The following is a 21566-nucleotide window of genomic DNA, read 5'->3' as shown; positions in this document are numbered from 1 at the left end:
GCAAGTGGGGGAGGGATAGAGAGGGAGGGAGACAGAGTCCCAGGCAGGCCCTGCGCCCTCAGCACAGAGCCTGATGCGGGGCTCGAACCCACAAACTGTGAGATCATGACCTGTTAAGTCTTGCCAATGGCAAGACTCAGTCGCTTGACCGACCGAGCCTCCCAGGTGCCCCTGTTGGGTCCTGTTTGGATCCACATCTCAGCTTCTTCCCACATCCCCACCTCGTACCCTCAGACATCACCAGGGACGTTGCCAACAGGAATGGTACATTCTGAGAGCCGCCGCCCTGAGACTTACCAGCCTGCAGCCCTGCCCCTCCCTGCCCCTCCACTGACCTTGTGCCTCTGTTTCCACAGTGAAAAGTATTTTTTCCCCAAAGAGCATTTCCCTTTCACTGAGTCACTCCATATGGCACCACAAAATTAAAATAAAATAAGTGAAGGGCTACTGTCCCTCTCCATCCTGGCTGGGCTAGGTGAGACACCTTGTGGTTCAGTAGACATCCCTTAATAAGCTTTTTATTTTTAAGTTATCTCTGTACCCAGAGTGGGGCTTGAACTCATGATTTTGAGATCAAGAGTCACGTGCTCCACCGACTGAGCCAGCCAGGTGCCCTGTAAAGCTCTGACTGCTTAAGAGAAGATCCTTTGCAGGATTCTAGCAAAGCCTCTGCCCCTGGAGCTCGGGATCACCCTCTTCTTAGCAGAAGGGAGGCACCTGGGCGGTGAGGGAGGAAGGCTGCAGGGGAAACAGGTGCTGGAGAGCCGCCCCTCCTTCCCCTCCCCTCCCGCCTCACCCTAGCTTTGTCCCTGCGCTGATTATTGCTTTATTACTGTTTTCAGTCAGATATAATTCCGGCATTTTCTACAATCTTGATCTTTTCACTGATACCAGATTTTTGTACAAAGATTTGTATATAAAATGATTATGTACCCACCAGAATACATTCCCCAGCAATTAGAACGTTTAAGATGCAGCTCGTAACACTCCTTCTGCACATTCCTCATTTATTACTTCTGAAAATGTTTTGTGATTTTTTTTTTTTTTGGTGGATGTGTTTACAAATCCAATAACAATCCTCATTTAGAGTTGCAAAACACGAAGCCATTTTGAACCCAGACAGATGGCAGCTAAATGAACTTTAATTAAAGAATGAGTGCTTTGAATCAAATCACTTTAAAAAGTACAGTACTCTGAGATTCTGGAGAGGTTGCATAAACAGCATCTGGGTTCTTCTGCAGGAAGCAGGCCTGCTTGTGGGAACTAGGAAGGCATCCCCAACGGATCCGGGCTGGGCCGGCACTGGGCACCGTGGGCAGAGCGAGGGGGCGGCCGGCCGGCCAAGCGGCCCAGAGCGCAGAGCTCCCGAGACAGGAGGTGAAACCGACGTAGGCCACCTCTTGGTGCAAAGGTTGCCCTAGGGGTGGGGGTCCCCCCTTATGCCTTCGTGCAGTGAGGTCGGGCCGAGGCGCGGGGTTTTGCTGCACAACCCGATTAGGTGCACGCGCCTGCACAGCGGGAGTGGAAGCAGACAGATGGCGGAGGCCCCGCAGGCCGCAGCGCTGGGGTTCCCGGGCCCTCACCGGGCGCTCCACCCCCCCGCGCAGCCGCCCGCCGGGCAGGAGCCACTTCCGGCCGTGGCAGCGGGTCTGGGCGGGGGCGGCGGCTCGTCTCTAGGCGACCGAGAGGCGCCAGCCGGCCCGGGCGCGCTGCGGGGGCGCCCGGGGAGGCGGGTGTCCGGGCGGAAGCCGCTCGTACTCGGTGGCCGCGGTGGAGAAGGAAGGGGACGGACGGTGGGGTGAGAGGCAGGGGAGGGGGTGGGAGGGGAAGAGCCCGAACCGCCCCGCCGGCCGAGAGGTTTGCGCTCGGTGGGGTGGGGCGGGGGCGGGGCAGGAAAAGCACCGGCGGCGCCTAATCCGGGGAGACGGGATTAGATGGGGGAGGACGGCCCCCAGGAGCGGGGTCTGAAGGCAAGGTGGCAGCTGCAAGGTTATCCTGGATTTCATAGTTTCTGCCTCGAGGGCGGTGGTGAATGTGGGGGGGCGCCCCTGCCCTGATCCTGGAGATTTGAAAGAGGCAGGGGTCTGAGGGTGGACAGTGGAGCGCCCTGGTGGGTCCTGGGGACACTGCAAAGTGGTGGCGGCAGCCGCCAGAGGAACAGTGCGGGCACGGCCTGCCAACCTTGTGGCTTCTGGCTTCTTGCGTCTTTCCAGAAGGAAGCCGAGTCCGGAAGGCTGGGACGGGGCCTTCCCTCCCCATCTGGGCACCTCGCTGACCCCATGGGTTGGCAGAAGCTTCTGGCCTGTTTTGATCATGTAATTAGCTGACTCAGGACTCGGTTCCTCCAAGTCAAAGGCCTGGCTCTGGCCCTTGGCTGGACCCTGCGGTCACCCTGACCCTTTCGTGCCCCAGCACTTCTGTCCAATTGACTTCCAAGTCCTGTTGGCTGACCTCCTTGTTGTTCTCCACCTGGCTGGAACCTCGGCCAGCTCTTCTTGGAACAACTACAGGAGCCTCCGCGTGGTCTCCCAGCTTCTACCCCCCCCACCCCCACCCCGTGGCTGCCCCCTCCCTCCAAGCCAAGCCGCCAGGGGCCTGGCCCCCAGGGCCTTCCACACTTCCACAAGGCCAGGGAGGAAAGGGATGCAGACTGGCCCTGGGGTGCACAGCTTTGCCTCACTCCCCCCTTCAGCCTGGCTCCGAGTGCAGGGCCCTGCCTGGGGAGTGTCCCCAGGAATCCCTGGTCTCACCTCCAGCCACACCTTGTTCCTGGAACACCCAAGGTCTCGCTTGGCACAAGGGGCTCTCCCAGAACGCCGTCCTGCCCCACGTGTCCCGCTCTGCCTTGCCAACCCCAGCCTCGCTCTCTAAGTCTCAGCATCACGGATGGTTCTTGATTCGGAGCCAGGGGAGGCCGCCCTGCCTCCCCCATTAGCTGCCCAGGGCCAGGCCCTCTCAACCCCCACCCCTTCTGCCTCCAGTCTTACCCCTTCCTTCACCTTCCCACCTGCCACCAAAGTGGCCTTTCCGAGACACAGCTGTGACCCATCCCTCTGCTGCTCAAATGCCCTGAGCTCCATCAAAAAGCCACCCCACCCCTCCAGGTCCAACCCAGAGCACCTCTGCCAAGGTGCCTTCTCTGCAGCCACGGAGATTCCACACTTGATCACAGTTCACACTTTGGACTTCACCTCTTCCTGGAGCTTAGGCAGCCCCCTACCACCTTGTGGCCCCGAGGCCAGGGGCTCAGTCTGGCACTTGGCCTCCCGGGACACGTCATCTGGAGGTCACGCAGAGAAATGAGTGAAGTCAGTCCCCAGACACCACGGCCCAGCGGTCAGGGACACCGCCTTTGCTTTGGCAAAGGAAGGGGGGACCTTGGCAGGCTGTCTGAGCCAGGTTTCCTGACCTCGCCTCAGTGACAGCTGTTAATTCCAAACGAGACTACGCAGAAGTTATGAGCAAGGGCAATACTTTTTTTTTTTTTTTTTTTTACTTATTTAAAAAGGCCTTGGTGGCAGGAATATAGTGTAAAAATCATTGGAAAAACTAAAAGGCATCGATACATATCCGAATATACACTTTGTACATAAATTACATTTCCTTTAGTCTTTCTGAGTGAGGTCCTGATTCAGCACTGAGGTCTAATAATTCAGAGGTCCCGGGAGCTGCACGTTCAGGCCGGCATAGTCCACCATGTACATTGGCCATTGCTAGAGAGAGGGGGACAAATGGCCCGAGTTAGGACTCCGGGTGACCCAGAAAGAACACCAGACCACTTAGCTCTGCTTTCTGAAGGGATTCCCCACTGGATTCATTTGGAGGCAGCCTGATGGTCCAGACGGGAGCCGGGACCCGTCCAAGGTCATGCATTTTGCTAGTGGCCCTGGAGCCTGGGCTGGGGCCTTCTGACTCGCTCCCACCCGTGTGCCAGGGGCTATTCCGTGGACCAGGGGGAACCGAGGATTCGCTCAGAGAAGGGGAGCACGCCCACAAACTCCGCCCCCTCCCCGGCCTTATGCCGAAGAGCCAGTCCCATCTCTTGGAGGTGGGAAAAGCCAGTGACCCTCTGGAGGCACCCCTAGGTGGGGACAAAGGTACAGCCTACAGCCTGAACTTTGGGGTTTGCCAGGTTTAAAGGGAGGCACGATTATAGGCGCCTGGGTGGCTCAGTTGGTTAAGCATCTGACTCTTGGTTCCGGCTCAGGTCGTGATCTCACAGTTTTGTGGGTTCCAGGCCCGTGTCAGGCTCTGTGCTGTTCGGTGCGGAACCTGCTTGGGATTCTTTCCCTCCCTCCCCCTCTTTGCGCTCTCAAAATAAAAATTAAACTTAAAAAAAAGGGGGGGGGGAAGCAGGGTCAAAGGACAAAGACATCTCCCAAGTCATCACCAAATGTGTTCCCGTATTCTCTCCACTGGGACTCAGGACTTCCGAGCTAGTGTTTTGAAGTCAGAAAGAACTCTCGCGTGTGTGTGTGTGTGTGTGTGTGTGTGTCCCTAATGAGGCTTGACCGCAGTAAGGCCACAGTCAACCAGCCTCTGCCCCTTGTTTTCCTCCTCCACACGCTGTGGGTAACGCCTACAACCTCACGGGGCTGTGGTGAGGCCCAGAGCATGCGCTGTGAGCAGAGATTAACCTGGCGACCGCACGGGGGTCCCCGTTCTGGCACCGCCCAGGGGAGTCCCCCGTCCCCTCTTCCGGGGCGGAGATGGGGGGGGGGGCTCGGCTTGCCCACCTGCCCAGTGGGGGGTGTGACTTCCCACCCAGGGCAGGGACGCTGGAGCAGCCAGTGACAGGGTTGGACTATCTGGTGGGTCGATCAAGCAGACGCGACTGCCACCCCGAGGCTGCGGAGCCCCGCTCAGACCCAGTGCTTCCCTGCGCCCCAAACCCACGTCCCAGAGGAGCCGGCCCTGCCCGAAAGCGGGGCGAGGGCCAAAGAGCAGAGCGGTCAGGCCCGGATCTGTGCAACTTTACCACGAGTGAGAGCTGGTTGGTAGACGCCACGGACTCTGGGTTAGAGGACGAGGAGGAGGAAGACGAGGAGGAGGAGGAGAAGGAGTTCCCTTCGGAGACCCGCTTTCTCTTGCGCTTGGGAATGCTGCTGTCTTTGGCTGGTGGGAAAAAAGGTTGCTGACACCAGACGCCAGGGCTGCTCTGACTCGGCTTCGGGCCCCTCTGGGGGAGGCCTCTGCTTTCGTGCTTCAAGTCCCCTTCTCAGCGTTCAGGGCTCCAGAGCCCCCAGACACCCCCCGCCCCCGGCCCCAAGGCCCATCCCTCCAGCCCCCTTCCTTAACCAGGCCGCACAGCCCAGTGGCTCTCCGGCCTGCCTCGTCCCCCGGGGGTGGGGGGGGTCCCTAGCGGGCTCAGTTCAGGCCCCGGCCCCCTTTCTGCCCCCAGACCATCCAGCCCGTGGGGCCTGGCCTCCCCACAACTCCTGGGGTGAAGGGCTCGGCCTCGGGCCTTGGAGGAAGTCACTCCACGGCCTTGTGCTTCCATTTCCCTGTGAGTGAAACGTAAGATCCTATACAGTAGCTGGGAGGCTCCCGTGGACAGTATGCCCGGGCCCCCAGAACGACTTAGCGACTGAGAACACATATCGACGTTGGTATTGTTAGCTGTGGATGTGGGATGACCCTGACCTGGTAACGCTGTGACAGAGGACGGTCCACAAGTACCGTGAGTGGACAGGCAGCGCCCCCGTGGGAAGAGACTCTGGTTTACAGTCAGAGGTCGTAAATTCAAATTCCGTTACTGCCATTCCTAGCTGTGTGACGCCGGGCAAACTGATTCACCTCTCTGAGCCAAATGGGGACAACAACGGGACGTGAGCCTCAAAGGAGATCATGTGTCGGCAAGAGCCTGGTACCCCGCGTGACACGAAGCACGACTCGGCAGCTGTTCTGTTGCTACCGAATTAAACTGGTATGAATATATGAGACTTCGAGAAAGGATGTGCCACCGTGTGCTACACAAGCAGGGCTTGGCGCTTGACCGAGTGGCCAGGTCACTGGGTAGAAACCAGAAGGGTTGTAATAACACAGCATGAGGGTGGGCTGGGCCCACGAGGCAACTGTCCGGCTGGTGAAGAAATACCAGAGGCTGGGGGGTCTGTGACATGGCATAAATAGACACCCCGGGAAACAGAAGACTCTGGGGGCAGGAGGAGCCCTGGGAATGGGTCGGAGCAAAGCGATTTTGTAGAAGGCTCCGCCTGAAAATGAAGTCAGAGGTGCTGGCCCAGGGTGGTGGCCAACCCAGCGTCACTGTAGGACCGTAAAGACAGCCAAGGTCAGGGGAGGGCAGACGCAGGTCATAGCTTCTACCCTCTGAGCACGTGTCCCAGACTCTCCTCCCGAGGCCTCTGAAGGGCCATCTGCATTCTGCCTTCAACCTAGGGACAGCTCCCAAACTCACGGCCTCCCTGCCTGCAAATCTAGTGCCGCACCTGGCCCCTGTGACTGGCGCAGGATGGGGGGCGGGGGCTTCTGGTCGGGCCGTCCACTCTAGGCCGTGGAGTTCCTGGGGGACCTGGACCCACCCGGAGTGGGGGCCTCGGGTCTCAGGCCAGCATGGGGGCCCGTCACTGTCCCCACTGAGCCCTGGGTGGGGCCTGCGGGTCAGATGGATGGTCCTGACACCAGGCTCGAGGTGGCCACCGACTCCCCAGGTGGCCCTGCCGAGCCCCTTTCCCTCTCTGGGCCTCAGTTTCCCAGCTGCACAAGGCGGCTGGGACGAGATGAGTGCTCTGAATCAGTGGCACGTCTCCCAGTCACCCGGGGAAACCATCCCAGCAGACAGTCTCCCAGCTTCCTGTGAACCCCCGGCTTCTGGGAGACAGGCCCGGGGCTGGCGTGGGCCTGCCTCCCCCTGCTGGCCACACACATCGGCCCTCTCCTCCCAGGTGGCTTCCGTGATCCCATGCGACATCCTCTCCTCCAGGCTCCCGCCTGCCCTCGTCGCCTCCAGCGGATCTGACCCGCTCAGCCGCCGCTGTGGCAGGGCCCCCTCTGGAGGGCACCTGCAGGCTCCCGGGGCCTTCTGGGGATACTGGCCCTGCAGGGGGAAGGCTCAGGCTCCCCGTGGTCATACTGGGCGGGGGCGCGACACTCTGTAGGTGGTCAGCTACCTACTGCATGCCACCTGGACCAGATCTGCCCGCAGACTCTGGTCCCCGAGAGGCAGAGAGGGGGCCTCCTCGGCCTCCGCCTTACCTGGCACCTTGGCGTCATTGCAGATTTCTGCAAAAGGTCTGAAAGACGAGAGACAGGAGGTGGCGGTTAGAAAATGCGGTTTCCGCTCTTCTTGCTCAGCTGCTCCCCGCAGGTGGGCGACCCCTCTCCTGAGACGCTGCCACCGCCGCTGGAGGGCCAGTCAGGTAAGACCCGGCTGAAAATGGCGAGCACCCGCCAGAGCAGGCAGACGATCGCCCCTGTGCGCCTGGTGTCCTCGTCCAGAATTCGAGGGTGACGCTCGAGCGAGGGATCGGGAACGTGTGCCTAGGTTTATCTAAGTGAATATTCATCACGGTATCTTTTTTTTATCTCTTGATTTTTACTGTATTGATTATCTTACTTTGAGCATTATTATTTTGTTTTCATTTTTTAAGAATTAAAAAAAAATTTTTTTAAATATTTACTTATTTTGAGAGAGAGAGAGAGAGAGAGAGAGAGAGAGAGAGAGAGAGATTGAGAGAGAGAATGAGCATGCGAGGGGCCGAGAGAGAGGAAGAAAGAGAAAGAATCCCAAGCGGGCTCTGTGCTGCCAGCAGACAGATCTCATGAACTGTGAGATTGGGACCTGGGTCGGAGTCAGACACTTAACTGACTGAGCCACCCAGGCTCCCCAATTGTTTTGATTTTTAAAGTAATCTCTACCCCCAACATGGGGCTCAAACTCATGACCCCAAGATCAAGAGTCACATGCTCCACTGACTGAGCCAGCCAGGCACCCCTAGAAATATTCTAGTCAATGAGTGTATTTTAAAAAAGAGACTATAAGGGGACACCTGGGTGGCTCAGTCAGTTAAGTGTCCGACTTCGGCTCAGGTCATGGTCTCGCAGTTCATGGGTTCGAGCCCCGCGTCCGGCTCTGTGCTGATACCTGGGAGCCTGCAGTCTGCTTCGGATTCTGTGTCTCCCTCTCTCTCTGTCCCTCCCCTGCTTGTGCTCTGTCTCTCTCTCTCTCTCCCTCAAAAGTAAATTATAAATTTTAAAAACACTTAAAAATCAAAATAAAAAGAGACGATAAGGACATATGGTAAGATGTGCACAGTAGTTATCTCTGCATGATGGGAGTACTAAGTAACCATTATTTTCTAAATAACTGAAATGGGGAAACATTAATGGTATAGTCAGAAAAAGTCAAATTTCATTAAATTTTTAAAAATAAACCGACACCCATGAATGGTGAGGCTGTGTGTTTGGAAAGGGATGGAATTAGGACACACGGAGCTACAGACTGGAAGTCTGTGTCCCCCCTCTCCCCCCACCCCCACTAAATTGTTTTTTTTTCGTAAACATAAAAAAAAAATTTTTTTTTAATGTTTATTTATTTTTGAAAGCGAGAGACACAGAGTGCAAGCAGGGGAGGGGCAGAGAGAGAGGGAGACACTGAATCTGAAGCAGGCTCCAGGCTCTGAGCTGCCAGCACAGAGCCCGTCGCGGGGCTCGAACTCCCAAACCGCGAGATCATGACCTGAGCTGAAGTCGGATGCCCAACTGACTGAGCCACCCAGGTGTCCCCCTCCTGAGCTAAATTCTTATGTGGGGACCTAGTCCCCAGTGTGATGGCATTAGGAGTCAGGGCCTTTGGGAGCACTTAGGTCATGAAGGAGGAGCCCTCAGGAATGGGATTAGTGCCTTATAAAACAGGCCCCAGAGAGCTCCCTTCTCCCCTTCCAGCATGTGAGGACGCGTATGAGGACACAGTGAGGAGATGGTTATCTAGAAACTAGGAAGTGGGTCCTCCCCAGACCCTGAATCTGCCACCACCTTGATCCTGGACTTCCCAGCCTCTGGAACTGTAAGAAGTAAATGTCTGTTGTTTATAAGCTCCCTGGTCTGTAGTCTTGTGTTACAGCGGCCTTGACTGGAGTAAGATATCTGAGTTTGCAGCCCAGCTGACCCACCGTGACTTATACCGGCCCTTTCCTGGCTCTGGGTATCAGTTTCCTCATCTTTAACATGAGAGCGTTGGGGTGCCTGGGGGGGGGGGGAGGGGGAGAGGCGCTCCGTGGGTTAAGCATCCCACTCTTGGTTTCGGCCCAGGTCATGATTCCACGGTTTGTGAGATCGAGTCCCACATCGGGCTCTGTGCTGACAGCATGCACAGAGCCAGCTTGGGATTCTCTCTCTGCCACTTCCCTACTCTCTCTCTCTCTCTCTCTCAAAATAAATAAATAAACTTAAAAAAAAAAAAAAAAGATGAGAGTGTTAAGCTAGCCTGTCTCCTGGATTCTGTGCAAGTGAGAAGCACCTGTCTGTCTGTCTGTGTCTGTCTCTCGTCTCCTGGCTGGGCCTGCTTTGGGAATTTCCCCACCGGATCCAAGCAGTACCCTCTCCCGTGGCCCTTGTTCACTGTGCCCACCCTGCCCGGGCGCTGGGGGCACTCACTGGAGCTGGTTGATGATAACCATGCGGACGTGCTCTCGGGCCTTCAGGATCTTCTCCAGCCGGTGGATGTCGTATGTGTTGGGGTTCCGGAAAGGGATGTCGTCGGGCAGGCCCGTGACCTCGACGGCATCCGGGCTGTCCCGGATCAGTTTGTAAGGGACCAGCACAGGCCGGTTCAGGCCCAGAGCCTCACCTAGAAGACACGGCGGGTCAGCGCAAGGGGGAGGTGTCCCCTGTTAGGGGCCAAGCCCTCTGGGGAAAGCGCTGGATGCTGGCATGGCCCAGCTCAGCCAGCCACTGTCCTAGGGAGTTTATAAATCTATACACACGCTTTTTTTTTTTTTTTTTTTTTTTTTAAATCCACTTAGCAAAACTAAAAGTTTAATACCCAGTGGTGACAATAAAATGTACTTTCGGGGCACCTGGATGGCTCAATTGGTTGAGCGGCCGACTCTTGATTTCGGCCCAGGTCATGATCTCACGGTTCGTGAGTTCGAGCCCGGTGTTGGGCTCTGCGCTGACAGCTCGGAGCCTGCTTGGGATCCTCTCTCTTTCCCTCTCCCTGCCCCTCCCCGGCTCATGCTCTCGCTCTCTCTTGCAAAATAAATAAATAGAAAAGAACCCTACTATTATGTGAGAAGAAATGCAAAGCCCTCGCTTAAATATTTATGGATATGACGTGGTGTCTTGAGTTTGTTTTTAAGTACTTCAAATACAGAAGTGTGTACAGAAGAAGATTGGTAAAACGTTGGCAATCGTAGAAGCTGCCTTCGGGTGACGTGGTGGGTCACTCCCCCACCCCCATACGTGTTTGGATTCTGATTGCAAAATAGCAAGTGAATAGAGAACCACCAGCCGAGTAGCTTCTCATTGATCTGGAAATGAAGCCCCCCCCCCCCCAACCCGTGCCTTCTTAGGCCCGCCCACCGTCCCCCCAGCTGCTCACCCGGTCACCCAGCTGTCCCCTCGCCTGGCAAGCTTTTCCTGGAATATGCGTCCCCTCCTGACATTCGAGTCTTGGGGGGGAGGGCTTCCCTGCCTGCCCCCCACCCCGTCCTGCCACTGCAGTTTTGTGTTTTCCTTCATCGTCTCTGAAATTCTACTTAAAAACATTGTTTTGATTCCTGTCTCCCTGTGCAAAGTGAAGATAATACTAAATTCGTCACAAAGACAACGTCACGCATAGCGTGGCACTTAGCGATCGAGAGAGGCTCACTTATAACCGTAATTATTACTAAACTCTATTTGACTTGATTTTTAAGGTTTTATTTCTAAGTACTCCCTACACCCAACGTGGGGCTTGAACCTACAACCCCAAGATAGTCGCAGGCGGCACCGGCTGAGCCAGCCAGGCCATAGGTGACCGTATTGTTAATTGTCCCATCTTGGGCTCCGCCCTGGCGCCCCGGATGCCGTCAGCACAGGGCCTAGCATCTCGTGGCCTTTACCTACTCCGCGTCCACCTCCCTGCACAGATTCTGAGCCCCAGGTTGGCAGGGATGGGACCTCCTTCCCTGGAGTCCTCACGGCTAAATGTGTGCTGGGCAGATGCACGAACCGCGTCTCTGCCGCACAGCCCGGCCCTAAAGGGGCGGAAATGCCGACCGCGGCCATCGCGGAAGGTCCCCTTCCTCAGTCGGGGGAGTGGAGGGGTCGGCTCCCGGCAGTCGTGGGCAGGGCGGCTCTGTCCCCAGGGAGCAGGCAGGCCAGCTGGGGGTCACTGGGGGCCAGGCTGGCCGTAGAGGGAGGAGGGGCTGCCAGGGGAGGCGGGCCCCACAGACCCTGCCCCGCGGGCCCCGCTCCTGACGCACTGACCGTATTTCTCATTGAAGAGCTCCTTCACCTGCTCGCGGAGGATCACCTTCTCCCCTAGTCTGTTGGCGTCATCTTCATCTACAAGAGGAAGACGTTGGGGTGTGAAGGTCGGCAAGGGCGCGCCCCTGGACGGGCTCCTGTGCGACACCCGCACCCTCCCCTGCCGCCCTGCCAGGCCCCGCCCACCGAGCTTAGTATAAGGCAGCCCGTTCCTGGCCTCGTTGTCTGGCAGCCCTTCATGGGCACCTGCTGTTGGACCCTCGGCTCCCCTCGACCCTGTCCTTGGTCCAAAGGAGCAGCGGGTCAGATGAGCCCCAAGACAGGGACTGGGCTGCGCAGGGGGACGTGGGGGAGGGTGTGGATGGGCCCGAAGGGTCCTGCGGGCTTGTGTCCTGGGGTTGGGGAGGGGGCTGGAGTTTCCAGGCAGGGTGCTCTGAGCTGGCTGGGCTCCCAGGGGCGGGAGTGCAGTGGAAGCAGGCAGGGAGCCAGGGCCTGGGCGACGTGGGGCAGAGCGGACAGAATGGATTTGTGGAGAAAAACAACTCCTGTTTTCATCTGGAAAATTTCACAGTTGCACGTAGGAGGCCAACTCAGGACCGGCGCCTGGTGTGCGCCTGGCTCTGCCCTCCCCACCCCGGGGTGGGGGCCGCCCGCACTGCCTGGCACTGCTCGATGCCCCTTCTTCCTGGGGCTCTTTCACCTGCCGCCTGGGGCCTCCCGAGTGCCGGCTGTGCCTCGTGTGGTCCCGGTCATGCCCACGCTCCTGACTCTGGATCTGCCGTGTCTCGGAGTTCTGCACAAGCCTCTCCAACCATGACCATCCAGCCACCCGGGTGCCCCTGACACGTGGCAAACATCAGGCTTCCCAGATAACGTCCTCCTCCTGTGTACCCCTCTCGGGGAGTGATGGCCCCATCCGTCGCACCAAGACACCGAACTCAGCCCCCCTCGGAGCCTCCTTCTCCCCACATCCCCCAACATGGCTCTTCCAGACGGTCTTCAGGACCCCACATTGGCAAGAATCAACCCGATCCTTCTCCAGGTCCTCAGCGGACAACCTGGTGACCCAAGGGCCACCCAGAGCCTACGGGGAGGCTGCAGACGCTTCCCATCTCTGCAGAGGGACTGCTCTGGTGGCCAGGGCTTTCTGCACAGGACAGGGAAGGACGGCCTGGGTTCCCATCAATGGGTGTCACATGCTCTGCCGGCAGCTTTCCCGGACACGATCACAGCCACCCCTCACCACCACTGAGGACGCAGAGGCTCAGAGAGGTTAAGTAACCTCCCAAGACCACAGAGCCGCTAAGAGCCAGGAATAGTGTCTGTCTGACCAAGAGCCCTGGGTTCCCTGAAATCTGTTTCCCCGTCTGTAGAAAGAAGGGTTGACCGTGAGGGTGGTGTTGCCTCTGAGTCTCCGGTCCTATCAGCTCACAGTCTCATCCGGATCCCAGGGCAGGGCAGACACAGCCGCACTTCACAAAGCCAACTGGATCGAAAGGGAGACGAGCCCAGTAAGCTGAGGTCACTGTGGCTGTGGCCGTCTCTGGTGCATACAGGTGTCTCGCCCACCCTGCCTTGGCCTCAAGGCTCCGGCGGCTACGCGGGCGGAGAGAGACACGCACAGGACAGGCCTGAGCCTCACACCGCCCTCACCCCGGCAGAGGCCACGCCAGCCCCCGGAAGGGCACAGAACCTGAAGCCACAAAGCTGGACTCGCGCCAGCCCTGCCACGTGGGGGTCACGTGACGTCCCCCCTCTCGGCGTTTCTGCTCAGTCTCGACACCGTATTTGTCTTGGACAAGTATTTCACAAGCACCACCCCCCACTGGATGTGGGCATTTAGCAGACCACAGAAAACAGCCGTGGTCCAAGGCAGGGATGGTAAAGGATGCTTGGTGACCCGCTGGCCTTGACAACTGTCAGTGCAGGGCTTGTGGGAGCACACGGGGGAATCCTAACCCAGCAGAGAATCAGGGCGGGCTTCCCAGAGGAGGTGACCGCCGCACCTCCCAAGGCCCCCTGGGATACAGCCTCACGTGGGCGGTGTGTGACGCCCCCGGGCTTCCCGTGAGTGCTCAACGCACATGAGTGTGTGAACCCTGCCTGGTCTGGGCAGGGAGAGCCCAGGGAAACCAGGCTGTAGGTAACAGGGAGGAGTGACACCAGGGGTCAGCCAAGAGGCAGCACACTCGGGTCCCGGGCGGAAGCCGGAAATGGTGGGACCGGTGACATGACAGGAAAGCGAGACCTGGGCCATCTGAGGGGCGCTGGTGGCACCGGGAAGTGTCCCGGACACCTCTGGAGCGTGGCGGGGACACCAGCTCCCGCCGTGTAACCAGCACATCCCACGTGGACAGACCGCCAGGCCCGATTCTCAGCTCGGCGCCAGGCCTCAGAAAGGATGCCTCTTGGCTTCTCCCGCCTCTTTGTTTTTATTATTTTAATTGCAACTTGTCATTAATATATTAATTACAATTTATATTAACTTATTACTTTAAATGGTTTATTTTCTGTTGGGGGGGCGGAGAGAGGATGTGAAGCCAACTCCGCACAGACAGCACAGAGCCCGACGCGGGGCTTGAACCCTCAAACCGAGAGATCAGGATCTGAGCTGAAGCCTGGCACTTAACCGACTGAGCCACCCAGGTGCCCCTGTTTTTTTCTTAATTAAAAAAAAAAAAAATTTTTTTTTTGGGCGGGGGTGTCTGGATGCCTCGGTCGGTTGAGCATCTGACTCTTGATCTCGGCTCAGGTCTTGATCTCAGGGTCGTGAGTTCAAGCCCCACCCTGGGCACGGAGCCTACGACAAAAAAAATAATTTTTTGTTTTCATTTAATTTGGAGGAAGGGAGTTCCATTTTTCTTAAAGGATACATATCTGAATGAAACAGGCGAGGGTGGGTTCTGGTGGGGCCTGGAGGGGAGAGGTCCCTGCCCCTCTGGGTGCTCAGAAAAAACAGGAGGTGGGACCGCCCAGGCCAACCACAGGGGGAGAGCTGGCCTGCATGGCCCAGCCAAGTGGCTCTCTGGGTAGGCTGCGGGCAGGTCATGAGACGGGGTCCCGACAGAGCCAGGCTTCTGCCACCACCACCCTACATTCACCATCCGGAGAGGGCGAGGCCAGGCCTGCTGGTCACCAGGGACTGCCTCAAGCACTGCCGTGGGGACAGCTGCCCCAGTTAGCCTTGGCTGGGGCACCACAGGCCCCAGGGGAGCTGTCACTCCCAGTCTGGTCTGCTTGTGGGCAAAACAAAGACCAGGAAACTGCCTCAGAGAACACAGGGTGGGGCGGAGAATACAACCACTGGGGGCCCTGTGGGGCCCCGGCCATAAACCCAGTGGTCTTTTTTTTTTTTTAATTTTTTTTTTAACGTTTATTTATTTTTGCGACAGAGAGAGACAGAGCATGAATGGGGGAGGGTCAGAGAGAGAGGGAGACACAGAATCTGAAACAGGCTCCAGGCTCTGAGCTGTCAGCACAGAGCCCGACGCGGGGCTCGAACTCACGGACCGCGAGATCGTGACCTGAGCCGAAGTCGGACGCTTAACCGACTGAGCCACCCAGGCGCCCCTAAACCCAGTGGTCTTCTGGAGCCTGAAGGGCAGCCCTGAGGCCAGGAGTTCGTGGTTGACTCTGATACCTGACTGCTTGGGTTCAAATCCTGCCTTTGGTATCAGCTCACGACCTTGAACACTTCTCCGAACCGCTGGACTTTGGGTCGCTACCACAACAGGGGAAACCGAGTGCAACTGCCCTGAGGACCAAGTGGGGCATTATGCCCGTGCCCGGCACGGCCCACGGGCTAGTTTTACTGCCCTGAAGCCTGAGTCAGCAGAGCTATTCTGGGGGGACCTGCCCGAGCTCCCCTGAACCCAGGCTGGCTATAAAAGACACCGATGGTTGCTAATATTGTAGAATGTTCTCCATGTGGAGAAGTCACAGGTAGGGCTCATGGCGTGTGTGTGCCCTCAATGCACCTGGGTGGCTCCGTCTGTTAAGCACCACGGTTCGTGAGTTCCGGCCCCGCATAGGGCCCTGTGCTGACAGTGTGGAGCCTGCTTGGGATTCTCTGTCTCCCTCTCTCTCTGCCCCCCAAATAAATAAACAGACGTTAAAAAAAAATATATACCTGCTTGAATGTCTGTATGAAGTGGGGAGGAAGGGGGCCCCCAGGGCCAGTGATGGAGGCGGTTTTTGGGGGGGGTGGCGGTCCCTGGCTCAGCAGGCTGTGAAGCAATCTTGATTCTACCCCTAATGTGATGTGGTGTTTGGAAAGTCATTCAACCTCTCTGGGTCTGTTTCCACATCCCTCAGCTGGGAATCCGGGCAGGCCAGGAGGATCCAGTGATATCACATATAAAAACGTTTAAGGCCTCACGTCATCAGAGACAGGTTGTGGCTGACGTTATCAGTAGATCAATGTTTCAATTATCCTGCAGTCTCAGGGAATTAAACTTTACATGAGAGATTCTTCCAGATGATGGATGCTTATTCTCTCAAGTCCCCTGGCTTGGTTGTACCTCTCGGGGACAAGCCATTTTCTAAAATGCATCAAGTACACAGGGCGGGGGCGGGGGCGGAGCGGGGAGGAGGAGGGGTCACCCTGGGGATCCGTTGCACCTGCCCAGCAGCGGTCACCCGTACCCCCCACCCCGTCCCCTGGGCGGTGACATCCCTTGCGGACAGGCCGGCCCTGTGGGCATTTCTGCCCCCTCTTCCTGCTCTTTCCAGCTTACTGGTCTCGCTCTCCTTCCTGTCTGCCCCAGGAGCTGTCATCTGGTCGTGTCTAATCTGCCGTCTGTTAGCCTGAGGATTAACTGAATTTTGCCTGAGGGAAGAAAGCAACCAAGCTTATTAAATCACAGCCACGCTACGTACGCAATTCCAAAGCAGTCGGCTCGGCTCGGGGGCAAAGTACGAGAACCCTCAACAGCTGTGTCCTCTCTCCACTAGTTTGAGGTCTGCAGCCAGACTGGTGACTGTGAACTGACAATCGTGATCCCAAGGGGGCAAAGGCGACGGGTCGGCAGCAAGAGAGGGGCTGCTCGGAGCAGGACAGACGCAAGGTGGGGAGGGAGGGAGAACGATTTCTCCTCTCCCTTCTCCTAGCCCTTCCACGGGCCCCCTCCTCTCTGCCAGGCCTGGGCCGGGCGATCCAGGCACAAGGCAGACTCTCAAAAGAACAGAGGGCAGACAGCCACGGGTGGCCCCACCTTGGCAGGACAGCTGCCCTCCACGTCCCCTGCTCAGGGGCCCGGGGGAGATCAGGCGCCTGATTTCACACACCCAAGAGAAACTTTTTACGTGTGCGAAAGGAAGCGCGTTCAAGAGCGCTCGCTAATGGCACTCTTCTTAACAGGAAAACCACGGAAACAGCCCAAATGGCCTAGGACAGCAGAACGGACGGAAACCGATGGAGCAGTGAGAACAAACTAGCGCAGCGTCACATTTCAGGGTCATGTTACATAAGGTCAAGCGAAAAGAGCGAGTCCAGACTTGATACATGAGGACGGACCTCGCTTAGAAAAGGGAAAAACAAGCAAAGATGGAACACTTTTGGTTTAAGCAAACACTGCACACAACGAAGCCACTTAAGAAGTCGCCTTGGGGGGCGCCCGGGGGGCTCCCTCGGTCACGCGTCCGACTTCGGCTCAGGTCATGATCTCACCGTCCGTGAGTTCGAGCCCCGCCTGGGGTTCTGTGCTGACAGCTTGGAGCCTGCAGCCTGCTTCGGATTCTGTCTCTCTCTCTCTCTCTCTCTCTCTCTCTGTCCCTTCCCCACTCGTACTCTGTGTCTCTCTCAAAAATAAACAAACATAAAACAAATTATAAAAAAAAAAAAAAAGAAGTCGACTTGTGAGCGATAACCATCATGGGGAAGAAGAATAGATATTTTTGGGGAATTTGAATACGGACGGTATAGGAAATGATAGGGAGTTATTACATTTCCTAAGTGTTATCACAGCGTGGTGAATGTGTAAAAGAACACCACCGTTCTGAGATGTGGGAGGGATGTGCTGAAATATTTAGGCATGAAAGAGTCAAGATGTCTGCAACTCACTTCGAGTGGAGACAGAGACAGAGACAGAGACAGAGACAGATATAATTGGGGCAGGGTCTCTGGGGGGGGAGGGGAGGGAGGGAGGAAGGGAAGGAAACATGGCAAAGTGTTGAGACATAATGAATCCAGAGAAAGGATATACTATTATAATACAGTCATTACACTATTCTTTCTTTTTTTCCCTGCATTTTTCAAATTTTAGAGGAAATAACAAGAGAATGACAAATACAGGTGCAGCCCGGAGATACTGCGGGTCCTGTTCCAGACCACTGCAATCGAGCAAGTCAAATGAAATTTTTGGTTTCCTAGTGCATATAAACCTTATGTTTACACTTATACTGTAGTCTATGAAGTGTGCAATAGCATTGGGTCTAAAAAAAAACAATGGACACACCTTAATTAAAAAATACTTTAGGGGCTCCTGGGTGGCTCAGTCCGGTTGAGCATCGGACTTCGGCTCAGGTCATGATCTCACGGTTCGTGGGTTCGAGCTCTGTGTTGGGCTTTGCACTGATGGCGTGGAGCCTGCTTTTTTATATTTTTATTAAAAATTTCTTTTTTAATGTTTATTTATTTTTGAGAGAGAGAGAAAGAGAGACAGAGCGTAAGCAGGGGAGGGACAGAGAGGGAGGGAGACACAGAATCCAAAGCAGGCTCCAGGCTCTGAGCTGTCAGCACAGAGCCCGACGAGGGGCTCAAACCATAAGCCACGAAGATCACCACCTGAGCCGAAGTCGGATGCTTAACCGAGGGAGTCACCCAGGCGCCCCATGGAGCCTGTTTTGGATTCTCTGTCTCCCCACCTCTCTCCGCCCCTCCCCTGCTCACGCTCTCCCTCTCTCAAAAATAAATAAACATTAAAAAGATTTCCTAAATAAGTTTAAAAACATACTTTATTGTTTTCTAGTCCCCCTTTGTTTTCAGTGCAAAAAGGGTGGTTTTATTAAAGCACAGGGACAGGACTCGTGGGCAAAAAGAGCTGCTTTTTTTTTTTTTTTTTTTAAAGGAATCCCCACACCCGACGTGGGGCTCGAACTCGCAACCCCAAGATTGAGAGCTGCACGCTCCACCAACAGAGACCGCCAGGCGCCTCAAAAACACGTTACTACTAAAAAAAACCGCTAGCCATCCTCTGAGCTTTCAGCAAAGCGTGATCACTGATCACAGATCACCACAACAAATGTGATAAAGAAAACGTCTGAAATATCACAAGAATGACCAAAATGTGAGCAAATGCCACTGGAAAGAGGGCGCCGACCAACTCACCTGACACAGACCTGCCCCAGACCGTCAAGGTGCAAAACAGAGAGTTTCTGCAAAGTGTGACTGCATACAGTGGTTCCCCCGCCCAATCCTTGGGGGTTCCAAGACCCCCAGGGCATGCCTGCAGCCGTGGATAGTACCGAACCTTATATACTGGAGGTTTCTCCCTATGCACACATACCTATGATGAAGTTTAATTTACAAATCAGGCACAGTGAGAGATGCACAATAATGATAAAATGGAACTGGAACAATATACTGTCGTAGAAGTCACAGGAACGTGGTCTCTCAAACCATCTTAGGGTACTGTACTCCCCCTTCCTGCGATGACGTGCGATGATAAAATGCCTACGTGGGGAGAGGAGGCGAGGTGAGCGATGTAGGCGTTGTGATGTAGCGTTAGGCTACTATTGAGCTTCTGACGATCTATCAGGACAGTCATCTGTTTCTGGACCGCAGTTGACTGTGGGTGGCCAAAACCGCGGAAAATGAAACCGCAGATAAGGGGGGATGGCTGTATTTGTTCTGGGGAGAGAGGAAGGCAGGATGAGGGAGAGCACTGGGGCGGGGGGCACATTATTGGTGCTGTTCTAATTCTTGGATGGATGGTGGTGGGATCATGGCGTTCACTGTAGTATTTATTAACAAGAAGACAAATGAGCAGGAATACGAATGAAAATAAAAACAAATTGGGGCGCCTGGGTGGCTCAGTCAGTTGGGCGTCCGACTTCAGCTCAGGTCATGATCTCACAGCTGGTGGGTTCGAGCCCCGCATCGGGCTCTGTGCTGACAGCTCAGAGCCTGGAGCCTGCTTCGGATTCTGTGTCTCCCTCTCTCTCTCTCTGCCCCTTCCCCACTTGCACTCTCTTAAAAAGAAGAAAATAATATATATATATAAAAAAAGAAAAACAAACAAATGAGCGCTATGTGCAACGTCGTATCCTAGATTGGATTCCAGAACCTAAAAAAACATTAGTGGAGAAACTCACAAAATCTAAATATAAAGCTTACAGCGTAGTTAATCGTGTTGCACAGATCAACGTCAATTTCTCAGTTTTGACAAAGGTACCCGGGGGCGTCTCGGTGGCTCAGTCAGTTGAGCATCCGACTCTGGATGTCAGCTCAGGTCATGATCTCACGGTTCGTGGGATCGAGCCCCATGTCTGCACAGAGTCTGCTTGGGATTCTCTCTCTCTGCCCCTCTCCCACTGTGCTCTCTCTCTCTCTCTCAAAAATAATAAATTAAAACAAAACAAAACAAAACAAAACACAACACAACACCCTCCTCTAGCCCTATGGCTTGAACCTGCCAGCCAGGCTTAGCAGATCTAGAACCAGGTTTTCTCATGGGGGTTTATCCAGGACAGGCAATCCTGGGGCGAGCCGCACACATGATCCTTCCCGAGGGACATCACCTCCTTCTCTTCTGTTCCTTCTTCTGACATCCCAGCTACACAGTGGACAGGGCGAGCGACAGCCCTGACCCAAGGCCAGTCAAGCCCTAGGCTGAACCGTGGCCACGACCAGCCAGGCCCAGAATGCCATGCACTAAGCGTGATGAGCAGACCCGATTGGGAAGACGGACAGATTCGGGCAGTTGAGGCACAGGCGAGGGCACAGAGAAACACGTGGGGATGGGGGAGTGTCCAAACCCCAGGCTTATGATCGTGCTGACTCCTTCTCAGAACCTGGTTTCTACACATCAGGGAGGGGAGAGCAGGTCCTCGGACGCTGTCCACACTGCAGTCCTTCCTCCCTGTCTCTGCACCTGCACCCCCCAAACCCATGCTTCCAACTGCCTCCTGGAGCACCTTTGATTCTGCATATCCCCAAACAGCCTCACACCCGACCCTCCTCCTGGGCTTTCTTTTCAGGTCCCAGGCCCCACCCTTCCACCTGCTGGCTCAGGAGAGAAACCTCAGCTGCCTTCAACCCCACAGCGGGCTGAGTAGCGGCCCCCAGGCTGTCCTCGTCCTGGTCCCTGGAGCCTGTGACTACGTTTCTTTTTTTTTTTTAATGTTTTATTTATTTTTGAGACAGAGAGAGACAGAACATGAACAGGGGAGGGGCAGAGAGAGAAGGAGACACAGAATCCAAAGCAGGCTCCAGGCTCCAAGCTGTCAGCACAGAGCCCGACTCGGGGCTTGAACTCACAGACCTGAGATCATGACCTGAGCCGAAGTCAGACGCTCAACCGACTGAGCCACCCAGGCGCCCCTGTGACTACGTTTCTTTAAGGGGCTGAAGACACCGGCTGGTGTGATTAAGGTAAAGCTCTTGAGACGGGGAGGGTGTCCTGCATTATTTGGGTGCGCCCTCAATGTAACCACAAGAGTCCTTGTAAGAAGGAGTCAAGAAGGTCAAAGGCAGGGGTTGGGCCGGGAGAAGCAGAGGTCAGAGTGAAGAGTTCTGAAGCCAGAGGGGGGCCACAAGCTGAGTAATGGAGGCAGTTTCTAGAAGCTGGGAAAGACAAGGCAGAATTCTGCTCTCAGAGCCTCCAGAGTTAACCTGCCCTGCTGATACCTGACCCGAGCCCTTTAAGACTCATTTCGGGAGGCGCCTGGGTGGCTCAGTTGCTTGAGTGGCCGGCTGACTCTTGGTTTCAGCTCAGGTCGTGACCTCATGGTTCGTGAGTTCGAGCCCCTCGTCCGGCTCTGCACTGACAGCACGCAGACGGCTTGGGATTCTCTCCCCTTCTCTCTCTGACCTCCTGCACGCTCCCTCTTTCTCAAAATAAATAAACTTAAAAAAAAAAAAAAAAAAAGAATCATTCTGGATTTCTTACCCTTACAAGTCTAAGGGGGAAAAAGAA

At 55.7% G+C, this 21566-nt stretch overlaps 1 protein-coding gene and 1 long non-coding RNA gene across 11 annotated transcripts in view; one reads left to right on the top strand and one right to left on the bottom strand.

Annotated features, from left to right (window-relative positions):
• LOC102899356 overlaps window positions 1-9053 on the top strand; it is a 53529-nt gene extending 44476 nt beyond the window's left edge. For 4 of the 5 annotated variants that reach the window (XR_006590988.1, XR_006590990.1, XR_006590986.1 and 1 more), the window contains 3 exons: window positions 5769-5926; window positions 7239-7379; window positions 8905-9053. This is a non-coding gene — a long non-coding RNA (uncharacterized LOC102899356). Of the gene's footprint in view, window positions 1-234; window positions 1799-5768; window positions 5927-7238; window positions 7380-8904 lie in introns of all 5 variants that reach the window. The other variant, XR_006590987.1, reaches the window with a different exon arrangement.
• GTF2IRD1 (GTF2I repeat domain containing 1) overlaps window positions 1-21566 on the bottom strand; it is a 121721-nt gene that overhangs the window by 3653 nt on the left and 96502 nt on the right. For 4 of the 6 annotated variants that reach the window (XM_023247025.2, XM_045047593.1, XM_045047594.1 and 1 more), the window contains 5 exons: window positions 11431-11508; window positions 9616-9808; window positions 7216-7253; window positions 4979-5115; window positions 2627-3713 (listed from right to left, as the gene is read on the bottom strand). In XM_023247025.2, coding sequence (XP_023102793.2) covers window positions 3645-3713; window positions 4979-5115; window positions 7216-7253; window positions 9616-9808; window positions 11431-11508 — 515 coding nt within the window. In that variant the 3' untranslated portion in view covers window positions 2627-3644. Of the gene's footprint in view, window positions 1-2626; window positions 3714-4978; window positions 5116-7215; window positions 7254-9615; window positions 9809-11430; window positions 11509-21566 lie in introns of those variants that run through there. The other 2 variants (XM_019820602.3, XM_019820604.3) reach the window with 2 other exon arrangements.

Source organism: Felis catus, chromosome E3 (assembly GCF_018350175.1).
Source record: "Felis catus isolate Fca126 chromosome E3, F.catus_Fca126_mat1.0, whole genome shotgun sequence".
In the NCBI taxonomy this organism is placed as follows: domain Eukaryota; kingdom Metazoa; phylum Chordata; class Mammalia; order Carnivora; family Felidae; genus Felis; species Felis catus.
This window is presented reverse-complemented; position numbering and strand designations above follow the sequence as displayed.